This window comes from Herpailurus yagouaroundi, unplaced genomic scaffold (assembly GCF_014898765.1).
Source record: "Herpailurus yagouaroundi ecotype Mexico unplaced genomic scaffold, PumYag 160, whole genome shotgun sequence".
NCBI classification, from domain to species: domain Eukaryota; kingdom Metazoa; phylum Chordata; class Mammalia; order Carnivora; family Felidae; genus Herpailurus; species Herpailurus yagouaroundi.
Genome location: NW_024412401.1, coordinates 21,924,598 through 21,949,312, shown reverse-complemented (window position 1 = coordinate 21,949,312; position 24,715 = coordinate 21,924,598). Strand labels below are relative to the sequence as shown.

Here is a 24,715-nt window from a genome sequence, read left to right as displayed (position 1 = left end):
ACACACACACACACACACACACACACACACACACACACACACACACAGAAACACACACACACACCCCTTGGGCCCCAGTCCACTCTTTGCACCTGCTCCCCCCAGGAGAGTTCAGCCCTGTCCTGGGCTCCAGTGTCACTGCTGACCCCAGCCTCATCTGTGGAGCTCAAGAAGATGCCCGTGTCTTTAGACACGTTCACCAAGGAGAGCGTTCTGTTTACTTCATTAGGAACATTCATGCCCTAGACTACTGGGAGGGAAAAAATTGAGAATCAGTTTCTGGAGCTTGAGGGGTGTTCTGAGAGAGGGAAGAGGCGGGAAATGAATACAGAATGAGAAAAGGAAATTTGGATCAGGGACCATGGTGGTTCTAGGGCCCAGGCCTGACTGTGTGTGGCTCTTTGGGCAAGGCCTGACCCTTGAGGGGGCCTCTTCACTCACCTGCAGAGTAGGCCATTTGTGATTTCCCAACAATTGTTAAGTTTTAAAATTTTTATCAAGAAGGCTTTTGTTCAGATAAAACCTTCATGGGAAGCCCTTTATGTGAACCAGTTGGAAGCAGGGTTCACTGATTAATGGGAGCCCCAGAGGCCCTGAAGATCCCCCAGGAGGACCAGAGGAGCACAGCTGGAACCCCCTGCACTGGCTCACCCGTAGCGTCCTTTGGGCTCTGGTGCTCTCCACCGCCAGAGTGGTCTTGAGCCAGTGTGAAATCAGCTCACAGAACGGGTGTGTCCTTTGCTCAGCCTGGTTCTCAGTTCCCGCCTCGGGGACCCCAGGCCTCTGATATTACACCCCGGCTGCCTGCCCACCTCACCCCAACCTCTGCCTGCGCCTGAGGAAGCTCAGACCCAGCCTCGAGCACACGGCTCCTTGAGGTTCATCCACAGGTGCGACGGCAATACCAGTACTGCCTAACTCACCACGACTCAGCCTGAGTCCCAATCCCAACCCCACTGGAGGAACCGTACCTACTGAGACCCAGCTCCAGTGCCTTCTCCTCCAGGAAGCCTGCAGTCCAGCTGCTGGAATGGAATCTCAGGTCTGCTCTTTGCTCTCTATGGGGTCTTGGGCAGGACTCGGATAGCTTCAGTTTCCCCAGCTGTGGGCACTGAGAGGGCAAATAACTAGCAAATGAACCCCAGGCCTGACTGACTCCTGCACTTGTCCCCACATAATGCATCCCATTCAGTAGTGCCCCTTCCCTCTCCGTGTTATGTGAAGCACTCTCACTTCTGCGATCTCCTTTAGGACTCCCAGTGGCCCCTGAAGGAGGCAGGGCAGGGATGATCCCAGAACCGGCAATGGGTTGCGAGCAAGAGCCGGAGCTGTGTGGAGCCTCTCGGAAGCCCTGGCACCTGATTCAGCCTCTCTGGAAAGGGAGGGCCAGGGAGGGCTGGGCTGCAGTCTCTGCAGCCTGCAGCGCCAGCAGCGCAATTTAATGCGTGTTCTCTGCAGCACATTAATTTGCCATGCACCCTGGGAGGTGCCTCTGCGGGGTGGGTTTGGTTTTCCCTGACAAGCAGTGCACCTGCCCAGCCTGCCTCTAATGCATGGCCTCACTGTTTAGTTTGGGGAAACAATCGCTGGGGCGGGAGGCTTGTCTGGTTGGGCTTTCTCAGTTCCAGGCCTGGATCCCTGTGACATCCACCATCCTGTTACCCTCTGGACCAGAAGTGGATCAGCTGAGGCACTGGTTTAGGAGTTGTGATGGGCTTCAGTCCCTTAGAAGAGATCAGAAGCCTATCTGAGGCTTTTCTGGCTTAGACATTCACCTATTGACCGTTTCTTGAAATAAACAGGCTGTCAGCCAGACGTGAAACAGAGAACCTGGTAACAGGCATTCCTCACATCTCCGGCATTGTTTGATCTCCTAGGTAGCTGGCCTGGGATTGGGACTCAGGTTCACAGATGAAAATGTTCAGAGAGAGGAGAGGACCTGCCTGAAGGCACTGGCTGTGCCTCAGTGAGCTTTCAACTTGATCCTTCAGCCCTGACCTTACCCTTAGGAAGATCCAGTAGGTCCCTCTCAACCATGCTTGACTTCATTTAAACCCATTCTTGATGTGGAACTTGGCGATTGAGGGCACAGGCTGCCTGGGATTCTAACCCTGCCCCCACCACCTCGACCTGGTCCAGTTTCTACCTGTGCAACCTTGGGCAAGTTTATTCACCTCTCTGAGCCTCGGTTGCCTCCTCTGAGTACTGGAGGTAATAACAGACTTAGCTGATATTTGGGAGCACTTTTTGTCCTGACTCTTCTAGTCCTTTCAAGCAGTCTCAAGAGATGGTGTTATCATTAGCCCCATTGTACAGATGAGAAGACAGAGGTGTATCTTGCCCAATGTTACACAACAACCAGTGAGGAGCAGAGCGGGATTTGGATCCAGGAAGCATGTTCCTGGAGTCTGTGCTCTTAATCGCTAGGCTCAGCCTCGCAACAACACCAACAATAATGATGCTTTCTACTTTGTAGGGTTGTTTGATGATTAAATGAGATAATGTGCACAAAGCACTTGGAAGAGTGTCTGGGAAATAGAGCTCAACTGAGTTAGCTTCTACCATCTGTCCACGTCATGCATGTTCAGTGATTCCGGGGGCACACACAGTGGTGGGTGGGTGAGCGCTTCTGAGGCTTTCCTCCTTCGTGTGAAGTACTATTTCCTTCTTTACCCGTCACCTTTCACGTTTCGGTCTCTGGTGGTTTACGTGGGTGCAGCAGTGGGCGGGAGTGTGGCACAAAGAAAGGTGGCGACAGGAAGGCGCAGTGTATACATGGCGTGGGGAGTGGGCAGTGAGGGGCTTAAGGCCAGGCATCGGGCTTGCTGGGTGAGCACAGTCGCCCCACTAGAGGGGAACCGTTGGGGTGCTGTTCCACCTTCCTTCAACATGTGAAGAGGGAGCTTGGGGCATCTGCCCAAGGTCACACAGCTGGCAAGAGGCAGAGCTCGGGACCCTGTCCTCTTAGCTGATGGCTCGTGGCTGTGTCAGCAGTGGGGAGCCATGGCATACGTGACAGCCGCTTGATGTGAGCAGAGCGCACTTTCAGAGACTGACTTGGTTGCACTCTCGGGTGAGCTGTGGAACGAGAGTGGCATTATTGAGGGGCTTTACATACGTTTGTTAATTTAATCCGCTCAGCAACTCTATGAGGCAGATGTTTGTTTACGGATGAGAAAATGGAGACACAGAGAGGCTAGCAACTCTCAAGATCACACAGCCGGCAAGCAGGGAGCCAGGGTCTGCATCAGTACTGCCGGCTTGTGCCCCCTGTCCCTAACGACCATTCCATGCTGCCCCCTTTACAGAGATGTAATGTCCCCCAGTCTGGAAGGTCACCTCAGGGAGACTCGATGATTTCTGTGTATTTCCTGACCTCCTTCGATCTCTTTGCCATTTAACAGTCATCTTAGTTTATGTAGAATCCAACTCTCAGGAAGACAGACTTTCCCAACCATTAGAATTGGGAACTGTGTTCTGCATTAGCAACCTGGCGGTGGGAAACCGTGATGAGATTACCGTTAGCCCTGAATCGGGAATGCTTGTGGCAGGGGAGGACTGGGACACATCCACATGTTAGCCCCGCCATGGGACTCCATGACTCTGAAACATTATGAGGCAAAGGTACATTTTCAGTATTTTCTATGAAGCTTGGGTAGGCATGTACGTACCGTAACCAGGCCTGGAGGCCTGGTGGGTCTCCATCAACAAGCTAATCTCCTGGCGGTCTTTTCTGTTGCCCTGCACTGTACAAGGGTTCTCCAGGGACACATCCCAGACTGAATTGGACAATCGGGCTTTTCTCCATCTGCTCCATACGATTATATAGGTCCCAGGCCAACTCTCCAAACACTTGTCATACCAGTTTCCTGGCTAAGAGATGCACATGATCATGCTGGAGTGACATAGGCTGACCCTTCCCAGTGACAGCACCCAGGTTCATCTCTGAGTACTGGCACTACTGAACCTCGCCCAAGGGGGTGGCGAAGCCTCTGGAGATCTGTGAGCAGGCCGCGTGTCCTTCCTCCGAGCACCCCAGACTGCTGAGGTTTGGACTGCTTGTGTCTAATTATATTGTTTTCCTGTCTCTACCCTTGCTGGTTCACCTGTCACCTGTCACTTCTGATGTCAGTTTGCCTGGCTCTAGAAGTCTCTCTCCCCCTTTTCATTCTGCTGGGGGCTGGGAAACCAAGCCACTGACCTCTTTGGAACTGTGTGCAAATGGTTGGACCCCCTAGAGCTGGTGCCCAGACGGACTCTAGGGACAGGCTTCGCGTCCACCTTGGCTACTCACAGCCAGATTGTTGGGGCTGAGATTGCCTGATGGCACATTTCAGCATGGCGGGACATCACGGTGTTTACTGTTTATGTGAGGGCTGGATGCTGGCTTAGGGGAGCCTGGTGGGACCATGAGCTGTGAATATGTGACTTGGCCAAGGGGCTCCTGCCATCATGATGCTGTCCTCAAAGGGAAGAAATTCCTTCCGAGACAGCTCTAGGCTGAGACCTGCTGAGGTGGGAGCACAGGACAGGGAGGATCTGTGTACTTTGTGCATCTTGGATTCATTATGATCTCTCCTCTGAGACTGTGAGTGGGCCCCTGGGGCACAGACGGTGTCTGGTTCCTAAGAAGAAGTTAATTTTAAGTCAAAAAGTTAATTTCAAATAAAAAGTCATATGTGCACACGGTTAAATATTCAAACCACACAAAAAAATATAAAATGAAAACTAAATCTCCTTCCTCCAACCTCAGTCCTCGCATCCATAGCCCCTCACCCCAAAGTTAAGTGTCTTGTGTATACTTCAGTAGCATTTTTATGCATCTATCAGCATATAACTTTTATCTGTTTTCTACTAGCACATGTGGAATCATTCTTTACACAGATTTCTTCTGTACTCTGTTTTATTCACACAGTCATGTGTCTTGGAGCTCTTTCCACACATTCAGATCTACCTCATTTTTCAAAACTCTGTAACATTCCATCATAGGGAAACATCATAATTTATCGAACCCAGCCATTATGGTAGTCCCCCCTCCCCAACTCCCCGCCCCATCTCTTTTCCTTCCACTACATGTAAATCTTGGGGTACCTTTCTGTGCATTTCCAGCGGTAAAGTTCCAGAAGTAGAATTGCTGGTCAAAGGAGAGGTGTGTTTTGTATTTTGCAGTTCACCTCTTAAAGCAGAATAGTGTGGGGAGGGGGTGGGAGAGGTCCAAGACTCTAGCATCAGACGGCCTCAGTTTACATCCAGCCCTACCTCTTTCCAGCTAGGTGTCTTACTTGCCAATTGGGGATTTTAAAGGTTTCTATCTCCCAGGGTGTCTGTAATGCTTAAATGAGATAATGCATGCAAGCACTTAGAATGGTGCCTGACACATGGTAAGAGCTGGATAAGTGATAAAGTACAGTTATTTTATGGATATTATTATTACTATTATCGTGCTCTCCAGGGTCCTCTGGAGCACTCAGGAACATGCTTAGAACTTAGGAGGTATCAGATAACGCACGACGAATGAATGCGTGGACAAGTGAATAAATGAAGACATGAGCTGGCCTGCAGTTGCCCTCACCATCCTCCTGCTGTAAATACTGGCCTCCGTTTGTCCCTGGAGCCGTGCCTATCCTGGCAGGGAGGCTGTGAGCCACGAGCACGGCAGAGCCGTTTTGCAGCCTTGCCTCATTAGAACCCCACCTTCATAGGATTATTACGTTGGATCAACAGTTGCTAGTTCGGGGCCGATCGTGTCATAAACTACATGGAAATATTGATCGAGCCCCAGTGCCTGCTCTAAAATGCCCAGGCAGATACTATTCAAACACCCTCTCAAAACTGAAACACAGTGGTGGAGTCTGGAAATTCATGGGGATTCCAGGAAGGAGATGGGGTTGGTTCAAACGAAGGAATGGGGAGGATTGAGACTGCAAAGTAAGCAGCGCCCTGGCTAGTGAATTCTCCAACTTGTCTTCCCTGCTCTACAAAGCCAGATTAGCTCTCCAGCCAGGGCAGTTAGAGGAAGGCCAGTCGGGAATAGTGAAAAGTAGGGAACAAGCAATTTTTGGGAAAAGAAATGTAGGGGTTAGTAAATAACACCACCTGGGGTGCCTGGGCGGCTCAGTGGGTTAATCGGCCAACTTCAGCTCAGGTCATGATCTCGCAGTCCGGGAGTTTGAGCCCCGCGTCCGGCTCTGTGCTCACAGCCCGGAGCCTGGAGCCTGCTTCAGATTCTCCGTCTCCCTCTCTCTCTGCCCCTCCCCTGCTCGCGCTCTGTCTCTCTCTCTCTCTTTCAAAAATAAATAAACATTAAAAAAATTTAAGTAAATAACAGCACCTAATCCAATGGCTAATGAGCCTGTTACTCGGAGAGGCCAGAATGACTGGACGTGGCTCCTCTGTGATGTGCAGCATGTCCATTCCTGCCGGCCGGGTTGGGCTGTTACAGCCCTGGGACGGCCTTTCCCCTCCAGGTGAAACACCCCCCTTCTGCGCTCCCCAGCTCAGCGCACCCCGTACTCATGGCAGGTCCAAACAAAGGGAGACCTCAGAGCAGCCCTGTTCAAACTGTCACATATTTCAAACGCCAGCTGGAGCAAGCAGGCCCGGTGGCGAACGCGCCGCGTGTTCATACGCAGGGGTGTGTGGAGCGGGACGCACCCCCTCCCGTACCCCGCATCCGCAGTGTTGGGCTGATCCCTCCCCCTCCCCTTAGGTGGCAGTTGTGTACTGTCATCTGCTTTGATGTTGTTTGAAGATCTTCAGCTCATGTCACTCCGGCGCAGTTGACTTTTTCCTTTAAAAAGTTAAGACGATGCCTCATGTACAAATACAGAATGACTATGTGAAGGTTTTATTCAGCTCGTAAATTAACAAGGGAACCTGCAAAAAGTGGTTTCAAGAGCATTTGAGGATCAGGGGTTTATATCTTCTATCAAGGGCAGCATTTAAAAAAAAAAATGCTGGAATAAAATTGCTAGATTAGACACAAAATTGGTTAATGTCCTACAGGACAAAAAACCCCCAAACCTTTAGGTTTATCTTTTCTACTCGATAGAAATCTACACATAAACATAGACATGTAGCTTCCCGTGTCTGAGCTCTGTTCAAATAGTAAAGAATTGTCAAACACGGGCATATTCTCTTAGAGGTACGATCCTTGGGTGTGCCTGTTAAAAAGTGCCCGTGACATTGAAAGGCTCTACTTCCCATCTTTATGACCATTTTTTAGAGTTTTAAATAATGTTTCTTTTTTTCTTTTTTTTTTAAAAAAATTGTTTTTTTCAACGTTTATTTATTTTTGGGACAGAGAGAGACAGAGCATGAATGGGGGAGGGACAGAGAGAGAGGGAGACACAGAATCGGAAACAGGCTCCAGGCTCCGAGCCATCAGCCCAGAGCCCGATGCGGGGCTTGAACTCACGAACCGCGAGATCGTGACCTGGCTGAAGTCAGACGCTTAACCGAATGCGCCACCCATGCGCCCCAAATAATGTTTCTTAATACACAAAAAGGTTTCTTACGGTTCTGTGACTCTGGGGAAGGGTATTCTGGGAAAATGTTGGAGAAGTCGAAGTGTCTGCAAGATTTGGTTTAATGGTTTGAACTGAGACAGAATGAGAAGCGTTGGCTTTGGAGCCCTCACTGCCTGCATTCCTCGGTGATTCCAGGTGTCCTTCAGAGTGAGCTAAGTGGCTCTGTGGCCGGATGTGGGGTGCTGGCAGAGGAGCCTTGACAGGCAGTCTGGAGCAGGGCTGAGGCGGGAGGCCTGGGGGGAGGTTGCCAGGAAACAGGGAAAAGGGAAGAACAGGGCAGGTTGGGGCCATGGAGGAGAGGGGACTGAGGGGAGAGAGAGTCAGGAGGGGCTTGGGGCCTGACTGGACATGAGGGAGCAGGGGGGTGGGGGTCTTTGAAGCCGGCATGGCTGGGAGGTCGGGACTGTCACCAGAGAAATAAGGCAGATGGCATGGGGTTTAGGCAGCCCATGGGCTCATGTCCCAATTTCCCAGAAATCACTTTTGCAATGCTTTTGCTCTGTTCTGTTCCGGCCTGTTCAACCCTGCAAGATGGTTACCTCTTTGGCAGTTACCTGGGCACCCAGGAAGGGCTTAAGTTCTTGAAAGGCCTGGCAGCCGGTGATGCTGGTGGGAATGGTGACGGTGGGGGGTTCAGACAGGACTCGAGGGCTGGAGGTTGGGTAAGCATTGAAAAGTGGCAGTCTGAGGGCTAAACATGACCCTTGGGCAGGTTTTCTTTGGCCCTCGGTGTGTATTTTGATTGATGTCAACATCCACAAAGGCAGGAGATTTCCAGATGAAGAGAATACTAGAGTTCCAACTTCTTTTGAAAATTAGCCAGAGCCCCAAGAGGAGGTGGAGCTGACCTGTGGTCACACATCAAGTTACCATTGCCCCTGTCTGGAGTGTGCAGGTTTCCTGGGCATTCAGAGCCCCCAGTGAATGGCACGGCCAGTTTGGGACTTTGCCTTTCTCGACCAGCTGCACCATATTCCTCATAGCTTGTGTGTGGAGATCCCTCTCCTCTGGTAGGACCCCTGGCCCAGGGCTGTCAAGGCTGGTGGACCCTCTGTGGCCATCGAGTCATTATCAGCATCCTGCTCTCACCTGCCATCTTGTCCCCAATAATTCACGCTTCTCAGTGGCTTTCCTTCCCTCACTCACACAGTCAGGTAGATAGAGGGGGAGTTTGGTTGGTGCCCTGTGGTATTCAAAGTGAAGGGTTTTCATACTGTCAGGGTAATGAATTCTGGAAGGGTTTGAAGCAAGGGGCTGGGAGGATCTCCGTGTCATGTGTCTGGGAGTGACAACCCCCAGTGGTTAATTACTGCCACACGATGAGAACCGAGCTGGTAGCAAAATGAGATAAGTTCATTACGAGCTAAATTTGAAGTTAATTGGATTCACATCTCCCCCCATTAGTGTACGTAGAGCCTACCTAGAAATGGGCTGTATAAAAAAGAAAAAGTTGTATCCAAGCAAAAAAAAAAAAAAAAAAAAAAAAAAGATACATTAGGCCTGGTTATTCTGTGGAGTTCATGATGAAAGGCTTTCTGAGATGTTGGTGAGATATCCAGAGTTTCTTTCAGATGGTAAAACCAACGTCATTTGACTAATTTCGTCTTGCCAGACATTTTCTGAGCACCTGTTATGTGCTGGGCCAGGATAGCGGAAAGAGGGACTCAAGCAGCTCTTGCTTTCGGGGACCTCCAGTCTGGAAGCAGGAAGAGTACAAGTGCCCCGTATTTTGGAGCAATGTGAGGGAATCTGGTGCCAGCATGCCTAGGCGTGGCTATGGCTCCATTTCTTACTAGCTGTGGGACCTTGGACAGGTAACTAATCTCTCTGTTTTAATTTCCACATCCATAAAATGGGCATAATAATAGAATTTATCTTACAGAATTTTTGAGGATTAAAGGAGTTGATATCTAAAAAGCACAGCGAACAGTGTTTAGAACACCACCTAGTGTTAGAACAGGGCCTGGTTTATAGTAAGTGCTACAAAAATGTTAGCTTTCATGGCTATCAGCTGTGGGAACTTAGGGCACATCAACTGTTTGGAGGCTTTGTTTCCTCATCTATAAAATGAGGATAATAACAGCACCCACCTCTGGGATCGTTGTGAGTGCTGACTGACATAAGGCACATACAGGTGCCCAGGGCCTGACTCCTAGGAACCTCTAGGGAAGCTGTTGTTCTCTTGGTTGACCAGTCACCAAGGTGGCCCAGATTCAAGGCAAGGGGATGTAGACCCCACTGTCCCATGAGAAGGGTGGCAAAGTATTTGCAGACATGTTTAACACTTACACAGCCAATATTTCACTCCCAATAGATACTCTCTTTCTCTAATTATAAAAGGAAGACCGAGGTTCGAATGATTGTATTATTACTTGCCAAAGTTCACACAGCTAGTAATTGGTGGTGCTAATATTTTTTTTAAATTCATTTTTTTAATGTTTATTCATTTCTGAGAGAGAGAGAGAGAGAGAGAGAGAGCAGGGAAGGGGCAGGGAGAGAGAGACACACACAGAATCCGAAGCAGGCTCCAGGCTCTGAGCCAGAGCACAGAGCCTGATGCGGGGCTCGAACCCACAAACCGTGAGATCATGACCTGAGCCAAAGTCGAATTCTTAATCGACCAAGCCACCCAGGTGCCCCGGTGGTGCTAAGATTTGAACCTAGGCCTGTGTGACTCCAAATTCCAACCCCCTTCCTCCCCCGCCCCTCTCTGCTGCCAATCAGGAGTCTAGATGCAGCTCTGGAGGCACCTGGGGGGCCTGTGTGAAAGGCAGATGGCTTTATGGCCCATTCGAGCCCGACACCCCCAGTGCTGGCTTGAGCATTTCCTCCCTGGGGATGGGTCTGCCCTCTGGAGGTCACTTCCTCCACAGTGTCGGCCAGGCCTGCCTTAGTCTCACCCTCTCCCCAGATGCAGATGCATCCTGAGAATTCACACCTTCCCTTCACTTCTTTGTATTTTGAGCATTCCAAACTCATGCACCTCCAGGATTAGTAATCTACTCTTCTCTCTTCCCTACCATTGTCCCTCCAAGGCTTTCCATCGGCCATTTAGAACCTGAACTTGAACTTCCATAAGGACTTTGACCTGGGGAGGCCAGCGTTTCGCTCCTGGGCTTCAGCTGTGCCTGGCACAGGTCCACCTCATCTTTTGTACAGTTGCACAGTACTCCATCGTGTATATGCACCACCGTTTATTCACTCATTTCTCTATGTCCAGGCCTTTAGATATAGTTTCTGGTATTTTGTAATTACAGATAATGTTGCAGTGACTAACCTGTGCATATGCATTTGTGCATTGCTGAAGGTGTGTGTATGTGTAAGGTAGATCCTTAGAAGTAGGATTCCATGTTGGAAGGGTAAATGCACATACGGGTATATATATATTCTGGTGAGTTTTCTGTTCATGAATTTTGCCCAATTTTCCATGGGATTTTTGGCCTTTTCGCTTTAATTCTTACAGGTTCTTGATACATAGGCATAGTAGCTATCGATTCCACTTTTTGGCTCTTATGAATAATACAGCTTTGCACATTCATGTACACATTTTTGTAGAGACACAGTTTTTTATATCTTGTGGGTATATACCTAGGAGTGGAATTGCTGGGTCACATGGTAACTCTACATTTAACGTTTTGAGGAACTGCCAGGCTCTTCCAAATGGTTGCACAGTTTTACATTCTCACCAGAGGTGTATAATGGTTCAAATTTTCCACATCTTTGGTCAATGCTTGTCATAACCTTTTTGATTATGGCCATCCTAGTGAGTATGAAGTGGTGTCTCGTGGTTTTGATATGCATTTCGTTGATAGCTAATGATGTTGAATGTCTCTTCGTGTATTTATTGGCCATTTGTATATCTTATTTTATTCGGATCCTTTGCCCATTTTTAAATTGGGTTGTCTTTATTATTGAGCTGTAAGAATGCTTTGTATTTTCTAGAAACAAGTCCTTTATCAGATATAGGACTTGCGAATATTCTTCTCCCATTCTCTGGGTCTTTTTACTTTCTTGATGATGTCCTTTGAAGCGCATAAGTTTGTAATTTCTATAAAGTTCAGTGGAGCTAATTTTTATTTTGTTGTCTTTGTCATATCTAAGAAACGATTGCCTAATCCATGGCCATAAGGCTGTATGCCTCTGTTTTCTTCTGTGAGTGCTATGGTTTTAGCTCTTACATTTTGGTCTTTGACCCATTTTGAGTTAATTTTTGTAGCTGGTGTGTGCATCTGGTTTTGAGTCATGGTTAGAAAGCCTCTCCCTACAAACAGGAGGGGAATTCACCGATATTTTCTTTTAGTATTTGCATAGTTTTAGTTTTTGCATTTAGATCTCAGAATCATATGGAGTCTATTCTGGTATATAGTATGAAGAGTCTATTTTATCTTTTTCTTTTTTAATGGCTCTCCAGTCATCCTAACGCCACTTAATAAAAAGCCCATATTTTTCCAAGTGATTTGAGACCTTGCCTTTGTCATATGTTAGATTTCCATATATAATAGTTGGGTCTGTTTCTAGACTTTCTATTCTGTTCCATTGGTTTTCTGTCTATTCATGTGCTGGTATCACACTTTTAATTATGAAGACTTTGTAGACTGTTTTAACCTCCAGGAGGGCTTGTCTCCTTGAGGGGGTACATTCTGAGTAATCCTTCAGAAATAGCATTTAACTAGAAGTCATGTGTCATGAGCTGTTCTACCCCTTACTCTGTGACTGTAGGTCAGTCAGACTCATCTTTGAGCCTCAGTTTCCTCGTTCATATAACAGGGGTAGGTTCCTTCCCTCAGGGTTGAAAAAGACGAGTTATTTTAAATTAATTCAGAGAGCATCCTTTGTCTTGATGAAAGATCCATATGGACTCCTTGGTGATAGTGAACAAGGCCAAGTCTTGATTATTCTGTCTGGGAAGAGGAAGCAACACATGAATTGTCCAGGATGTACTTATGTGCCATTAATAGGAACAGTTATGTTAAGAACCCAGATCAATTATTTGCAAATATATTATATGCTATCAATAATATTCAGTGCTATTGCAAATGATATAAGCCATTTCTTCCTTGGCAAAAAAAAAAAAAAATGATGTAACTATGTGTTTTGAAGTTTTATATTGAATTCAGAAGCATTAATTCTGGTATTCCATTGAGTCTAGAGGCTTGAATTAGAGCTAAAGAGCAGTAGCCTCTTAGCTGTCTTGTGTTGACTGGTCTTGTGGTGACATGCCCAGCTCAGTGCCAGGAGAGTCCTCTTGGGCATCAAAGCAAATGTGAGGGTTAAATTTACTCTGTGGGTTCCCACCAGATGGTGTCCATCCTCTGCTCAGATTTAGACAGATGTCCTTAGAAAGTCCCAGGCAGAGTATTCTCAAGCAGAGAATAACGATGAAAACAAGAACAGTTAACATTTACGAAGTCTTGTATCAATCAACTATTGCCACAATACTGCTGCTTAGCAAACTCCACCCCAATGTTCAGGGCTTAAAACAACAGTCGTTTCTTCTTGCTCATGTACCTGGAGGTTGGCTGGGGGTTGGCTGATCAAGGCTGGGCTTGGCTCCAGTGGTAGACTGGGTCCAGGTCTGCCCACACGTTCCCTTCCTATTTGTGGTAGGCTAGCCCGAGCCTATTCTCATGGCGATGGCAGAAGTGCACAGGCGCACACGCAGCCACACAAGCATATAATAAGCTTCTGCTTGCTGAGTGTCTACTAACATGTCATTGGCCAAGGCGAGGCACGTGACTGAGCCCAAACTGAAAGGGCAAAGACGCACTCACTGCCTCTAGTAGGAAGAACTTCAAAGGGTTTCTTTTCTGTTTTTCATAAAACTAAATTTACGTGGTCTAAAATAGTTTCATATTATGTTTTCCCTACATTTTGGTGTGAGATTACCATTCATTCAAGATGATGTATGTGTAGGGATAGGAGCCAGGACCACATCAGAGAGAGGCCAAATCTGCCTCTTGAAAGACAGAGGGCGCTGGGGCGCCTGGGTGGCTCAGTCGGTTAAGTGTCCGATTCTAGACATCCATTACCCAGCTGCCTTGCCAAACCTTTTCACTGGTTCAGATGAGCTGACTTTCCAGGCTCACGGTATACCCAGCTACTGAAATTTTGGTGTTTCCCCTACTCCCAGTGCTTATCCTTGTGTCTCTATCTTGTCTTCTTGTACTGGCTAAAACTTTCGGAAGTGATAACAGGTTTCCTTGACATGTTTTTTTATTTTAATAAAGAATGTTTCAAGTATTTCACCAATTAAATATGATGTTGATTCAGGATTTAAGATAAATACCAGATCAAAGAAGTATACTTACCGAGAGGTATTGGAAGGAATTAGTATTGAATTTATTAGCCAATGCCTTTTCCACATAAGAAAAGCTTTCCATCAGCTTTGATATAATCATATGTTTTTCAACTTTTGATGTGTTACTATGATTTCCCAACCAATGCTTTAATACTGAATCATCCTTGCATACCTGGAATAAACCTTATTTGTTCATGGTATATTATTCTTTCTAACCTCATTTGATTATCGAGACAGTAGATTTTTTGCATGTATATTAATAAATTGTGACATTACCCTTTAATTTTCATTTTTGTACACCTTTGTTAAGTTTTCATAGCAGGATTATGCTAGCTGGGAAAATGAATTGGGAAGATTTCCTTTAGTTTTATATATCCTGGAACAGTTTAATAACAAAAGTATGTGTCCTTCGAAGGTTTCAAAAAACTTCCCCAAAACAAAACAAACAAGAAACTTGCGTGAAAGCTAAGTGAATAAGTCATCTTATATTAAAAAATAATTTAAAAAAAACGCAACTTTTTCTGTTTCTGCCAAGGCAGTTGGGGTGTTCATGTTTTCTACTTCTTGAGTTAATTTTGGTAATTCATGTTTTCCTAGAAAAATATACTTTTTGTTGAGATTTCCACATTTATTAATGTAGAGCATCTTTTGCATTTAAAAAATATTTTTAAATATCATCTCTTCCACGTCTGTGGTTGTGTCTTCTCATTCCTTATCTCGATGTTTGTGTCTTCCTTTTTGGATCTTGCCCTGGGTTTGTCTATCTTATTGGTCTTTTCAAATAACAATTCTTGGTTGCATTTATTGTTGTGTCTGCTTTTTTCACTTTCCTGATTCATTATTTTCTGCTTTTTCTTTATCGATTCCTTCCTCCTTCTTTCCTTCAGTTCATTTTATTACTTTTTTATCTGGCTTCTTGAGTTAAGTGCTTTGGTGAGGCACTGCATTTTCTGCTTTAGGGATCAAGGTTTTAAAGCATGTGTAAGAGTGGCAGAAACTGTTGGGGTTCTGACTAAAGGCACAGCCTCTGTTCAAGAAAGAACCTAATCGCAGGAGGCAGGAGAGCTGCGATCCAGTCCCAGCCTTTTCTGAAATCAGCTGAGTGTCCTTGGGCAAGTCCATTCTCAGCCCAGGACCCTCTTTCCCAAATCTCAGGCAACCAGGTGGGATGTGGACCTCATGAGGCTTGGCCCCCATGCACTACCTGCACAGGAGGCCTCCTGTCAGGATAATGCCCTCTTTTTTTTTTTTTTATGTTTATTTATTTTTGAGAGAAGGAGCACGAGCAGGAGAGGTGCAGAGAGAGGGGGGACAGAAGGTCCAAAGTGGGCTCTGTGCTGACAGCAGAGAATCTGATGTGGGACTTGAACTCATGAACCGTGAGATCATGACCTGAGCCGAAGTCGGACGCTTAACTGACTGAGCCACACAGGCGCCCCAGCACCCACTGTCTTTCAAGAGGCAGATTTGGCCTCCCTCTGATGTGGTCTTGGCTCCTATCCCTACACATATATCCACAAAATCTGTGTAGCTGAATTTTCTTTTGCATGATAGAGCCAATAAGCAATGGTGACGGTGTGCCGAAGGCAAGGCTCAGCCTGGGTGTCCCAGCTGAGAGATACCTGGAGCCTCTGGACTCGTGGTCAGAAGCATAGCAGGTGTATGTGCATGGCAGTGAAGTGGAGTGGCTAAACGTGTGACCTCTGACATTGGGCCACTTGGCTTCAAATCCTGGTCCTTACTGTGCAACCTTGAACAAAGTACTTGCCCTTTCTCTGTCTCATTATCCAGTGAAATGGGAGAAGTATCAGCACCTTACCTTTCAGGGTTGCTGAGGGTTAAATGAGCTAATGATTTCAGAGACTGAGAACAGGGACTGGTATGTATGTATGTATGTATTTTTTTTTAATGTTTATTTACTATTGAGAGAGAGAGAGAGAGAGAGAGAGAGCGAGCACAAGTGGGGGAGGGGCAGAGAGAGACACACACACAGAATCCGAAGTAGGCTCCAGGCTCTGAGCTATCAGCACAGAGCCTGATGTGGGGCTCGAACCCACAGACTGCGAGATCATGACCTGAGTCAAAGTCAGACGCTTAACCGACTGAGCCACCCAGGCGCCCCCAGAGACTGGCATTCATAATTTCAGTGTAAATGTTTATGGTTTGTTGACATCATCGGGGGCAGGGGGCATGAGCCTGGGGGTGGTGCTGGGGACCAGAGCTCCACACCCATCGGAACAGCCCAGCCATGGCTGCTTTCTCTACACGTCTCACGGTCTGTCCCCTGGCATTTTGATCTTGTACCAACTAGTCTGACACTTATGGTCGCTCCTCTTCCTTTGCAGCAGCCCTCGGGTCACCAAGGCTCCGTGACAGTGCGGAGAGGGCTCTGTGTTGGGTGTGAGTGCTCTTCCCACCCCCACCACGATGTTGCTTAAGGTAGAGGAGGGTCCTGGGTTGATGTTAGGAAATGTGGGCTGAGGTCCCTGCTCTGCCACCTGCTCCCTGTGGAACCTGAGCCATTTGCTCCCCACCCACCGTGGGTCTCAGCTTTTCCATCTGCAGAACAGCAACAGGGGTTGGTCAAGAAGAGCTTCAAGGGCCCTCCCTTCACTGATTCTTGACCACAAATGGAGGGACTTTTCTAGGCTCCAGAGAGCTCTGCTGCTCCAACAGGACCTCTTCCTTCCTTCACTTAACATATATTTCTTTCTAACCTCGTTTGATTAATGAGACAGTAGATTTTTGCAGGCCTATGCCATCCGACCTTAGCGCACAAAGACCTTAGCGACTTGACCCTGGAGCTTACACTCTAGAGAGAGGAGCTGCCATAGAGGGCTGTGGGTGCTGGGTTTGAGGAGGATAAGATGGGAAGGTATAAGAGGGCAGGTGGGGGGACCTCCTTAAATCACTTTGCAAACGGTCAGTTCTGCCAATTCCAGTTTTCTGTTTAATGTCAGCTCTTGTGGGGAGTCATGTGTGCAGTTCATTTGCTCCCCTTACAATGCCTCATACAACGAGACATGAGCAGTGCTTGTCACAAGCTAGGATGCCCAGTCCAAAGCCAGGGTGGTGGCGAGCAGAGGAAAGGGGCAGCCACATGCCTGGTGTTCCATAAGGTTCTGGAAGGTAAGCAGAACCCTGTGAAATGAGGCAGCCTCTGGCTGCTGGCCGGACAGTCTTTGAATGACTGGCACTAGAAAGGCTGTTGGTTTATCTGGGGAACATTCACGGCTCATACCATGTGCTGGCTTGGCTTCTTTGGGGAGTGTTTGGAGTGATTCTTTGGTCCCTCCCCTTGGGCCACCTGCTAATGGGGCTGAACTCAGAGCCATCTACTTGTGGTAGAGCCTGTACCACCCTGCTGGGCCCCAGGGGAGGGTCCTGGTACCTGGTCTGGCTCTTCATGGTCAGGAGCCCCCACCCAGTCTTCAGTGTCCACATTCAGAGGAGGTCAAGGATCCACTTTCCCTCCCTTGTCCCAAGGCTACCTCGTTTCCCACCTGCTTCCCGGGATGGCTCAGGCCAGTGCATCTCCTTCTTTCCAGGAGCAACCTACTTCCACCCACTAGGGTGGGGTTTTGTCCTCAGGGCCCAACACATATAACCACAGAACAGTCTGATTGCCCAACATCCGGGGTACTGCCTTACCCATGAACACCTTGTCACGTTCACGTAACTGGCAATGCCTGAAAGGGCTGTGGCTCTTTTTCCCTAAGTGGCAGGCGCACCTCAGTGGCACCTCCCTCGCCGAGTTCTGCTGCCTGCGGTTTCTTCTGCATCGCGTGAAATCCAGCACGTTTGCACACCATTCATTCTGCGTTTACTCAGGGCCCACCAGGCTCCAACCTCTGTGGTGCATGAATGCCCTGCCACCTGGGAGCTGGTAGCCTGCAAAGAGAGAGGAGCACAGAGGGTCTGCCTGCAACAGCCGTGGCCTGAACCTCCACGTCCCGGGCCCGGAACAGTGTCTGGTGTGAGGAAGTACATTTCCTGCACCTTTGTTGAGTGACTGACTAGCTGGAGGCTGAAGGAGGAATTCAGTCAGGGGTCTGAGGAGGAGCAGGAGGAGGAAGGAGGTGTTTGAGCTGGGCTTTGAAGGTGGGCGGTGTTGGGTTGCCCGCGGTTGGAGGAGAGGGTGCTTCGTGCTGAGGCACAGCAGAAGCAAAGGTGTGGAGGGGGAGAAGTCCAAGTGCTACTCTAGCTCTTGCAGAGTGAGCTGGCCTGAGCTCCATTTTCCCAGGGAAGCAGCAGAGCTGGCCGGGGTTCCTGCTGAGCGGAGCCAGGGTGGCTGGAGGGGTGTGCGTGTGTGCGTGTGTGCATGTGTGTGTGTGCATGCATGAGTGATGGGGGGGGGTGCCGCACACTGGCGTTCAGCTCCCAGACGTGACAAATGTGCAGATGTCCCAGGAGCTGTGGACATGAGCGGCTGGCCACGGAGACACTCACCCCGTGATTTGTTGCTTTGATTCCTCAGGCCGTGACTTGGCGAGCACGACCCTCCCCGGGTACCCTCCGCACGTCCCCCCCGCCGGACAAGGCAGCTACTCAGCACCGACGCTGACAGGGATGGTGCCTGGTGAGTTTGCACTGTCGGCGTCTCCACAGCAGGCAGTGGATGGGGTTTCGGGGGGGGGGGCATCCCCCCAAACAGCCTGTGACCTCTGCGCTTCTGAGAAGTGGACCTGAATAAATCAGGCAGAGGTCTGCGCTCTCGGCCTCTTTCTCTGCAACTGGGCCTTCGGTGGGGCCAGCGGTGAACTCAGGAGAAGCAAGAGGAGCTTTGACTGTCACTCACACAGTCCCTTGTTGGCCACACAGATAGCCTGAACAGAAGGGTGCAGGACCTGGCCAAAGGTTGCCCAGTCAGTGCTCAGTAGGGATCCTCCTCCATCCTCCCCCACCCAATTTAAATGACTCAAACACCAGGAGACCCCATCCCCAGGCGCTCCCAGCAGCCTGACTCCTTGGGGTTGAGGACCATGTGCTCAGCACAGACAGGATGTTGGCTGATGGGTTTGTTACTTGATTCTAAGCTGAATACCCTGTGGCCACTGAAACCATATCCCCTCGGGCCAGCAATGTGTCAGTTTCTTTAAAGACATTGGAAAGGAGGCCACCGCGTCTCCTTCTCTTGTAGAAAGGTATGGGGAAGGACAGCACATCATCACAGTGCTGGCTGGCTGTGTACTAAAGGGCATGAGCATAGTAGAGAAACCCAAAGTATCGTTTTTTGAAAAATGTTTAAAAAAATCAGGGGAAAAATCAGGACAGGGTTGGATGTTGTGACACTTCTTTTAAGTCTCTTTTTCTGAGTCATTTACCTGGTGCCTGAGCCCCTCCTTCTAGCCCACCCTAGTGGTCCGGTCCAAATAGCCCCATGCCTCTCCCAGCCTCTTCCCCAGCCCATGTCACGGGCATGTGCACCCTGGGCCCGAGGACTGGTGGGGGATGTGGACAGAACTTGAATGTGAGATCGGATGTTCACATCTGCGTGTGAAGCCCCGTAGGATGATGAGCGAGGCTAGGGGTGGGAAGGGAGGCGGGGCAGATCAGCGCCTGGCCAGGCTTCTCCACTCAGCCAGGTCCTGGCACGGATACCAAGGAATCCCAGAGTTCTGAATTCACTCTTGGCCTTCCAGGTTGCTACAGAGATGTATTTAACAAGGTAGGAGGACAGAGCATATTTCATTTAACGGTTTGTTAGCTTGATTTATGACTTTTAAATATGAGACATATGGGAAATGGCCTTTGTGTGGGCCCTTGCCCTGGGCCTTGCCAGTGCCAGGGAGGCCTGCCAGGTTCACACCTGCGAGAAGCCTCTGTCTTTCTGCTGTGAGGAGGGGCCCACAGCCCCTCAGAGCATAGGGAAGTACTGTGCATGCGACGGACAGAGGCGGTGGGACCCAAATTCTTGCCCACCCCCACTCTCAGGAGATGGAGCCCAAGTCCTCTCTGCTAACGGCCCCTCATACTTAACGTGGCACTTTATAAAAGGCAAAATGCTTTCCCAGGAACCCTTCATTGTTCCAACCCTGTGAAGCGGGCTGGGTAGGAATCGAATCCCCATTTTCCAAAAGGGGAAGCGGAGACTCAGAGCGGTTAGGGAACTGCCCAGGGCCACACAGCTTACAGGTGGGAGGGCTTGGGTCTGGGTCTTTGCCCCCCGGTTCAGCACTCGTTCCCCTGTCCCGTGCTCCTCTGTGTGCTCTGGTTCCATCAACACAAGCTTCTCACTGATGGCAGACGGGGAGGCAGCCGCCCCAGGCCCTCTCCTGAGGACACGTTGGCAGGTAAGGCTGAAGCCTCCCGGCCGGCCTCGCTGGCTCCCCACTGCAGACCCCAAAGAGGCCAAGTTCAGAGAAGCAGTTGAGCTTTCTTGAGTCTATCCAAACAGAGCTGCCCCCTGGCCCCTGTGATTCCTCTAGACCTAATTACTAGGCTCAAGATCCAAATGGGCACGGACCTGGCAGAGACCCCAGTGGGAACCGATGGTGGTTCCTCACCTATTAAGAGCAGCAGCAGGAGTCACAGGCCTGAGCAAAGGCACAGTCTAACCAAACCTGCTGGCAGCAGCTGGACAGGTACCATCAGAGGCTTGGCCTGCTGGCGTGGTTTCCTGGCACAGAGGGAGGGTACACAATGTGGAGGGAGGAGCACAAACATTCTGGCAGGAAGCCCCAGGTCTGCCTCCTCCTCTCTCCCTTTCTTCTCCTTATGCTTTTTCTTCTCATACACCCCCCAGCACTCATTCATTTTCAGACCCAGTGTCAGGGCTGGGACTCCGCGCTCAGTGGGCACGATCCTTAGTTCTTTTTCCTCAATGTCCAAACTATGGCACGCCTTTGGAACTCTGTTTCCAACATGATTGCCAAACCCTTTTTTTTTTTTTTTTTTTTGAGAGACAGAGAGAGAGGCACGGGGTGAACACATGTGGGAGCAGAGTAGAAGCAGAGAGAGAGAGAGAGGGAGAGAATCCCAGGCAGGTCCCATGCTCAGCATAGAGCCCAATGTAAGGCTCAGTCTTACGACTGTGAGATCATGACCTGAGCCAAAATCAAGAGTTGGATGCTTAACTGACTGAGCCACCCATGCACCCCACCAAATCCGTTTTTTGAGTGGCTTCATGGGTGCTGGCTCACATGCATGGTGTTTGCTGAACTGCCCTCAGGGCTGGCACAAAGAGAGCTCACCTTACAGGAGAGTAGGTCTTGGGCCTGCCATTCAGGCGTCACACAATCTGTCCTCAACTTGCCTTTCTGGTCAAGTCTCCCAGCCTGTCCTCTCCTTGACCTCCCACTGGTTCCTAGCATGCCTCACATACTTATTAGTCAGTGTCACTCTTTGACCTTGGTTTAGACTACTTCCTGCCTCCACCTGTCGGGATCCAGCTTTACCCTTCAGAGCCAAGCGGAAACATCACCTGCCCTGTGAAACCTTCCAGCGTGGCCGTCCCCTGGGGGATAATGCTGGATGCTTGGCTTTGTTATGCCTCATAGCCCAGCACATTTGTGGCCTTGTCAGCTATGCTACTGGATGGTGGGCTCATAAAGGCCAGGCCCTCTGCCTTGTCTTCTGTACCCCTCACAGTCCCTGGCACATAATAGGCCCTTTTGTGTGTGGTGGCTGAGGGAGGGAGGCAGAGAAAATTAATACTAAACCGTGTATCAGTTCCTGTGACAAGTCAGCAAACCTTGGCTTAAAATAATAGAAATGGATGGTCCCACAGTCTTGGAGCTCAGGGCTGTGCTCCCTCTGGAGGCTTTATGGAAGGATCCATTCATGTGGTGCTCCTTGGAGCCCTGGTGCGCCTTGGCCTGTGGCCACCTCACTCCACCTTCACATCTCCCTCTCCCTCTCCCTTGGAAGGACACACGTGACTGCATTTAGGGCCTAACTGGGTAACCCAGGGTACTCTTCCCATTTTAAAGCCCTTAATCATATTTACAAAGGGAACCCCCCACTCCTCCTTTTTGTCCATGTAAGTAACATTCACAGGTTCCAGGGATTAGGGCATGAATATACCACAACCTGTTTGAGGATTTCAACTTTGTATTTGTCCAGATTTCAAATTCGTAATCTCTTGGACTTCTGAATCTGGGAGGCATTCATTTGATTGTGGCAGTGCTGAAGTTGGTGCCATGTCATAGGCCCCCAGGGGCATGTCGGTACTGTTTGTTTCTCCGAACTGAGAAAGGCCTTAGAAGATTTTTTTTTTTTTTTAACATTTGGAGAGAGATTGAGAGAGAGAGATTGAGAGAGAGAGAGAGAGAGAGAGAGAGAGAGAGAAGAGGTGACTGAGTGGCTCAATTGGTTAAGCATCTGACTCTTTATGCTCGCATGGTTCGTGAGTTTGAGCCCCTCATTGGGCTCTGCTGTGACAGCTCAGAGCTGTCTCTCTGAGACTCTCTCCAATCCTCCTTGGGACTCTCTCCAATCCTCCTCTCCCAAAATAAATATTAAAAAAAAAATAGGAGATTGTTTATCTGCTTTTGTCTGAGGCTGTAACATGGCAACGGGCTGTTTCACTCTATGGAACTGTCCTCCTGCCTCGCCTAGCAGTGAATCCAGAGGGAGACCAGAAATCTTCTGAATTGTTTTTTCCATTCTAGGTTTTAGGAAATTTAGCTGCCACCTCTTCTTTTTAAGGGAAGACTTTCATGTGGAAGGTTTGCTTTTAGGACACAGTGAGGAGGGACTGCCTCGTGGCCCTGAAGAAAGTCAGCATTGCATTTTTCTGTAAATTCCAGCTTGTGGGCTTGGACTCTGTTTCAACCCTGCTTCTGCCATCCGAGTGTCGTCTGACATTTCTGGCTTCGGGGTACCCCCATGTCTGCAAAACAGGGCTTCTTGATATTCCCTGGTATCTGGAGACTCAGTTTCTGCAGGTCTGCAAAATCTGTACCACCCTTTGTTGATCCCCCACGTTGAATAAAGCAAAGAGGGCACATATCAGCTTAGAACGGAAACAGCTCAGTTTTATTGTTCATCAAGTCCTAGCAAATGCCAAAAGTTTTGCACCAAAGATTCCACAGTGTCCTGATGGGTGTAACTAGTTGATTCCTGCCTGGAGATATTTATACAACCTAACAGATATCGATCGACATGGCATTTGAAACCCTTAAATTTTCTAGGCCAGGTGAGAAAGAAGGGTGTTCGCTGCCCTTTGGTTCCGGTGAGTCTCAGCAGCAAGGGAATGGGCTTTTAGAGGAACCGGTAAGGGATGGCCCCCACGTACGGCCCCATTTTGGAGCTATCGGCCAGAGTGCCCAGAAATCCTGACCACGTCCTGTTTGCCTTCCTTGGGCTGCAATAGACAAGAAGCCAGTTGGAGGTGTTAGAAGGTGCGTGGCAGGTTCCTCCCGTCCTGGGCACTCTCCTTGCCATGGATAGGTGTACAGTGTTTCTTAGCTGCTTTTCACTGAAATCGCCCAATTCGCTGATGCCTTTTATTTTCATGAGGAGGAGGGGAGGGTGGATGGAACAGGAACCTGAGGCCAGTGCGGAGGTCTAGAACAACAGTGAGAGGTGGGCAGGCATAGTGCCTGGTGGACTGGGGCGAGGGGATGAGGTGCAGGTGCAGCTTCCTCTCAGCCCTCTCTGCTGCTGTCACTGGACCGGGCATTTCACCTCCTCCGAGGGGCCTTCCCCGTAACAAATGCACATGACTTTCCTGTTTCTAGTGTAAGGAGTACCACAAAGAATATGACGTATACATTCACCATCTTACAGTTCTGGAGGTCAGAAGTCCAAAGTGGGTCTCAACGGGCGAAAGTCAAGGCATCTGCAGGGCTGTGTTCCTCCAGGAGGCTCTGGGGGAGAATCGTTTCCTTGCCTTTTCCAGAGTGCAGATGCTACCTGCACTCCTTGCCTCGTGGCCACAGTGCCCCATCTTCAAAGCTGGCGACGCTGAGTCAAATCTTCATGGTGACACCATCTTCCTGCTTCTCTCTCCAGCCTCCCTCTTCCACTTCTAAGGACTCGTGGGATTTTATTGGACCCACCTGGATAATCCAGGGCACTCCCCTGATCTTCAGCCAGCTATTTAGCAATCCTCCTTTGCTATCTAACTTTCCATGTTCCCAGGTTCCAGGGATTAGGATGCAGACCTCTTTGGTGGGGGGGTGGGGGGTGGGCATCATTCTGCCTACCACACCATCTAAACCAGGAACCCCGTCACTCCTGTCACAATGCATCGTGTTCCTTTCATTCGTCATACTAAGCACAGTTGAAGGAATTTAATTAGTGGTTTACTCCTTCCTCATCTGCTTTCCCCTCAGGCCTGTGCAGTTTACAGGGGTTGTGTGGTACCCAAAGCTATGTCATTTTGTTCACTGCTGTGTCCCAGTTCCTGGCAGCGTGCCTGACCCATGGTAGCACTCAGGGAATAGTAGTTGAAATATCCAGGGGGGGGGGGGGTGCTTTGGGCTGCGCTGCCAGTGAGAGCTCAACCCACTGCCAGAGCATTTGTAGCCAAAGATGCTGGGGCAGCCACGTGGTGAAGCAGGGAGGCTGTGTGGTTAAGAGCATGGACTCTGGAGCCAGACTGCCCATTGTTGTTTTTTTCTTTTTTTTAAGTTTTTTAATGTTTGTTTGTTTATTTATTTATTTATTTATTTTTAAAAATTTTTTTTCAACGTTTTTTTATTTGTTTTTGGGACAGAGAGAGACAGAGCATGAATGGGGGAGGGGCAGAGAGAGAGGGAGACACAGAATCGGAAACAGGCTCCAGGCTCTGAGCCATCAGCCCAGAGCCCGACGCGGGGCTCGAACTCACGGACCGCGAGATCGTGACCTGGCTGAAGTCGGACGCTTAACCGACTGCGCCACCCAGGCGCCCCTAATGTTTATTTATTTTTGAGAGAGAGAGAGAGTGAGCAGAGGAGGG

General features: G+C 49.1%; 1 protein-coding gene across 3 annotated transcripts in view; it reads left to right on the top strand.

Annotated features, from left to right (window-relative positions):
• The window catches only part of PAX5 (paired box 5), a 187,421-nt gene that overhangs the window by 128,697 nt on the left and 34,009 nt on the right, over positions 1-24,715 (top strand). For all 3 annotated transcript variants that reach the window (XM_040481702.1, XM_040481704.1, XM_040481703.1), the window contains one exon: positions 18,305-18,406. In XM_040481702.1, coding sequence (XP_040337636.1) covers positions 18,305-18,406 — 102 coding nt within the window. The remainder of the gene's footprint in view (positions 1-18,304; positions 18,407-24,715) is intronic.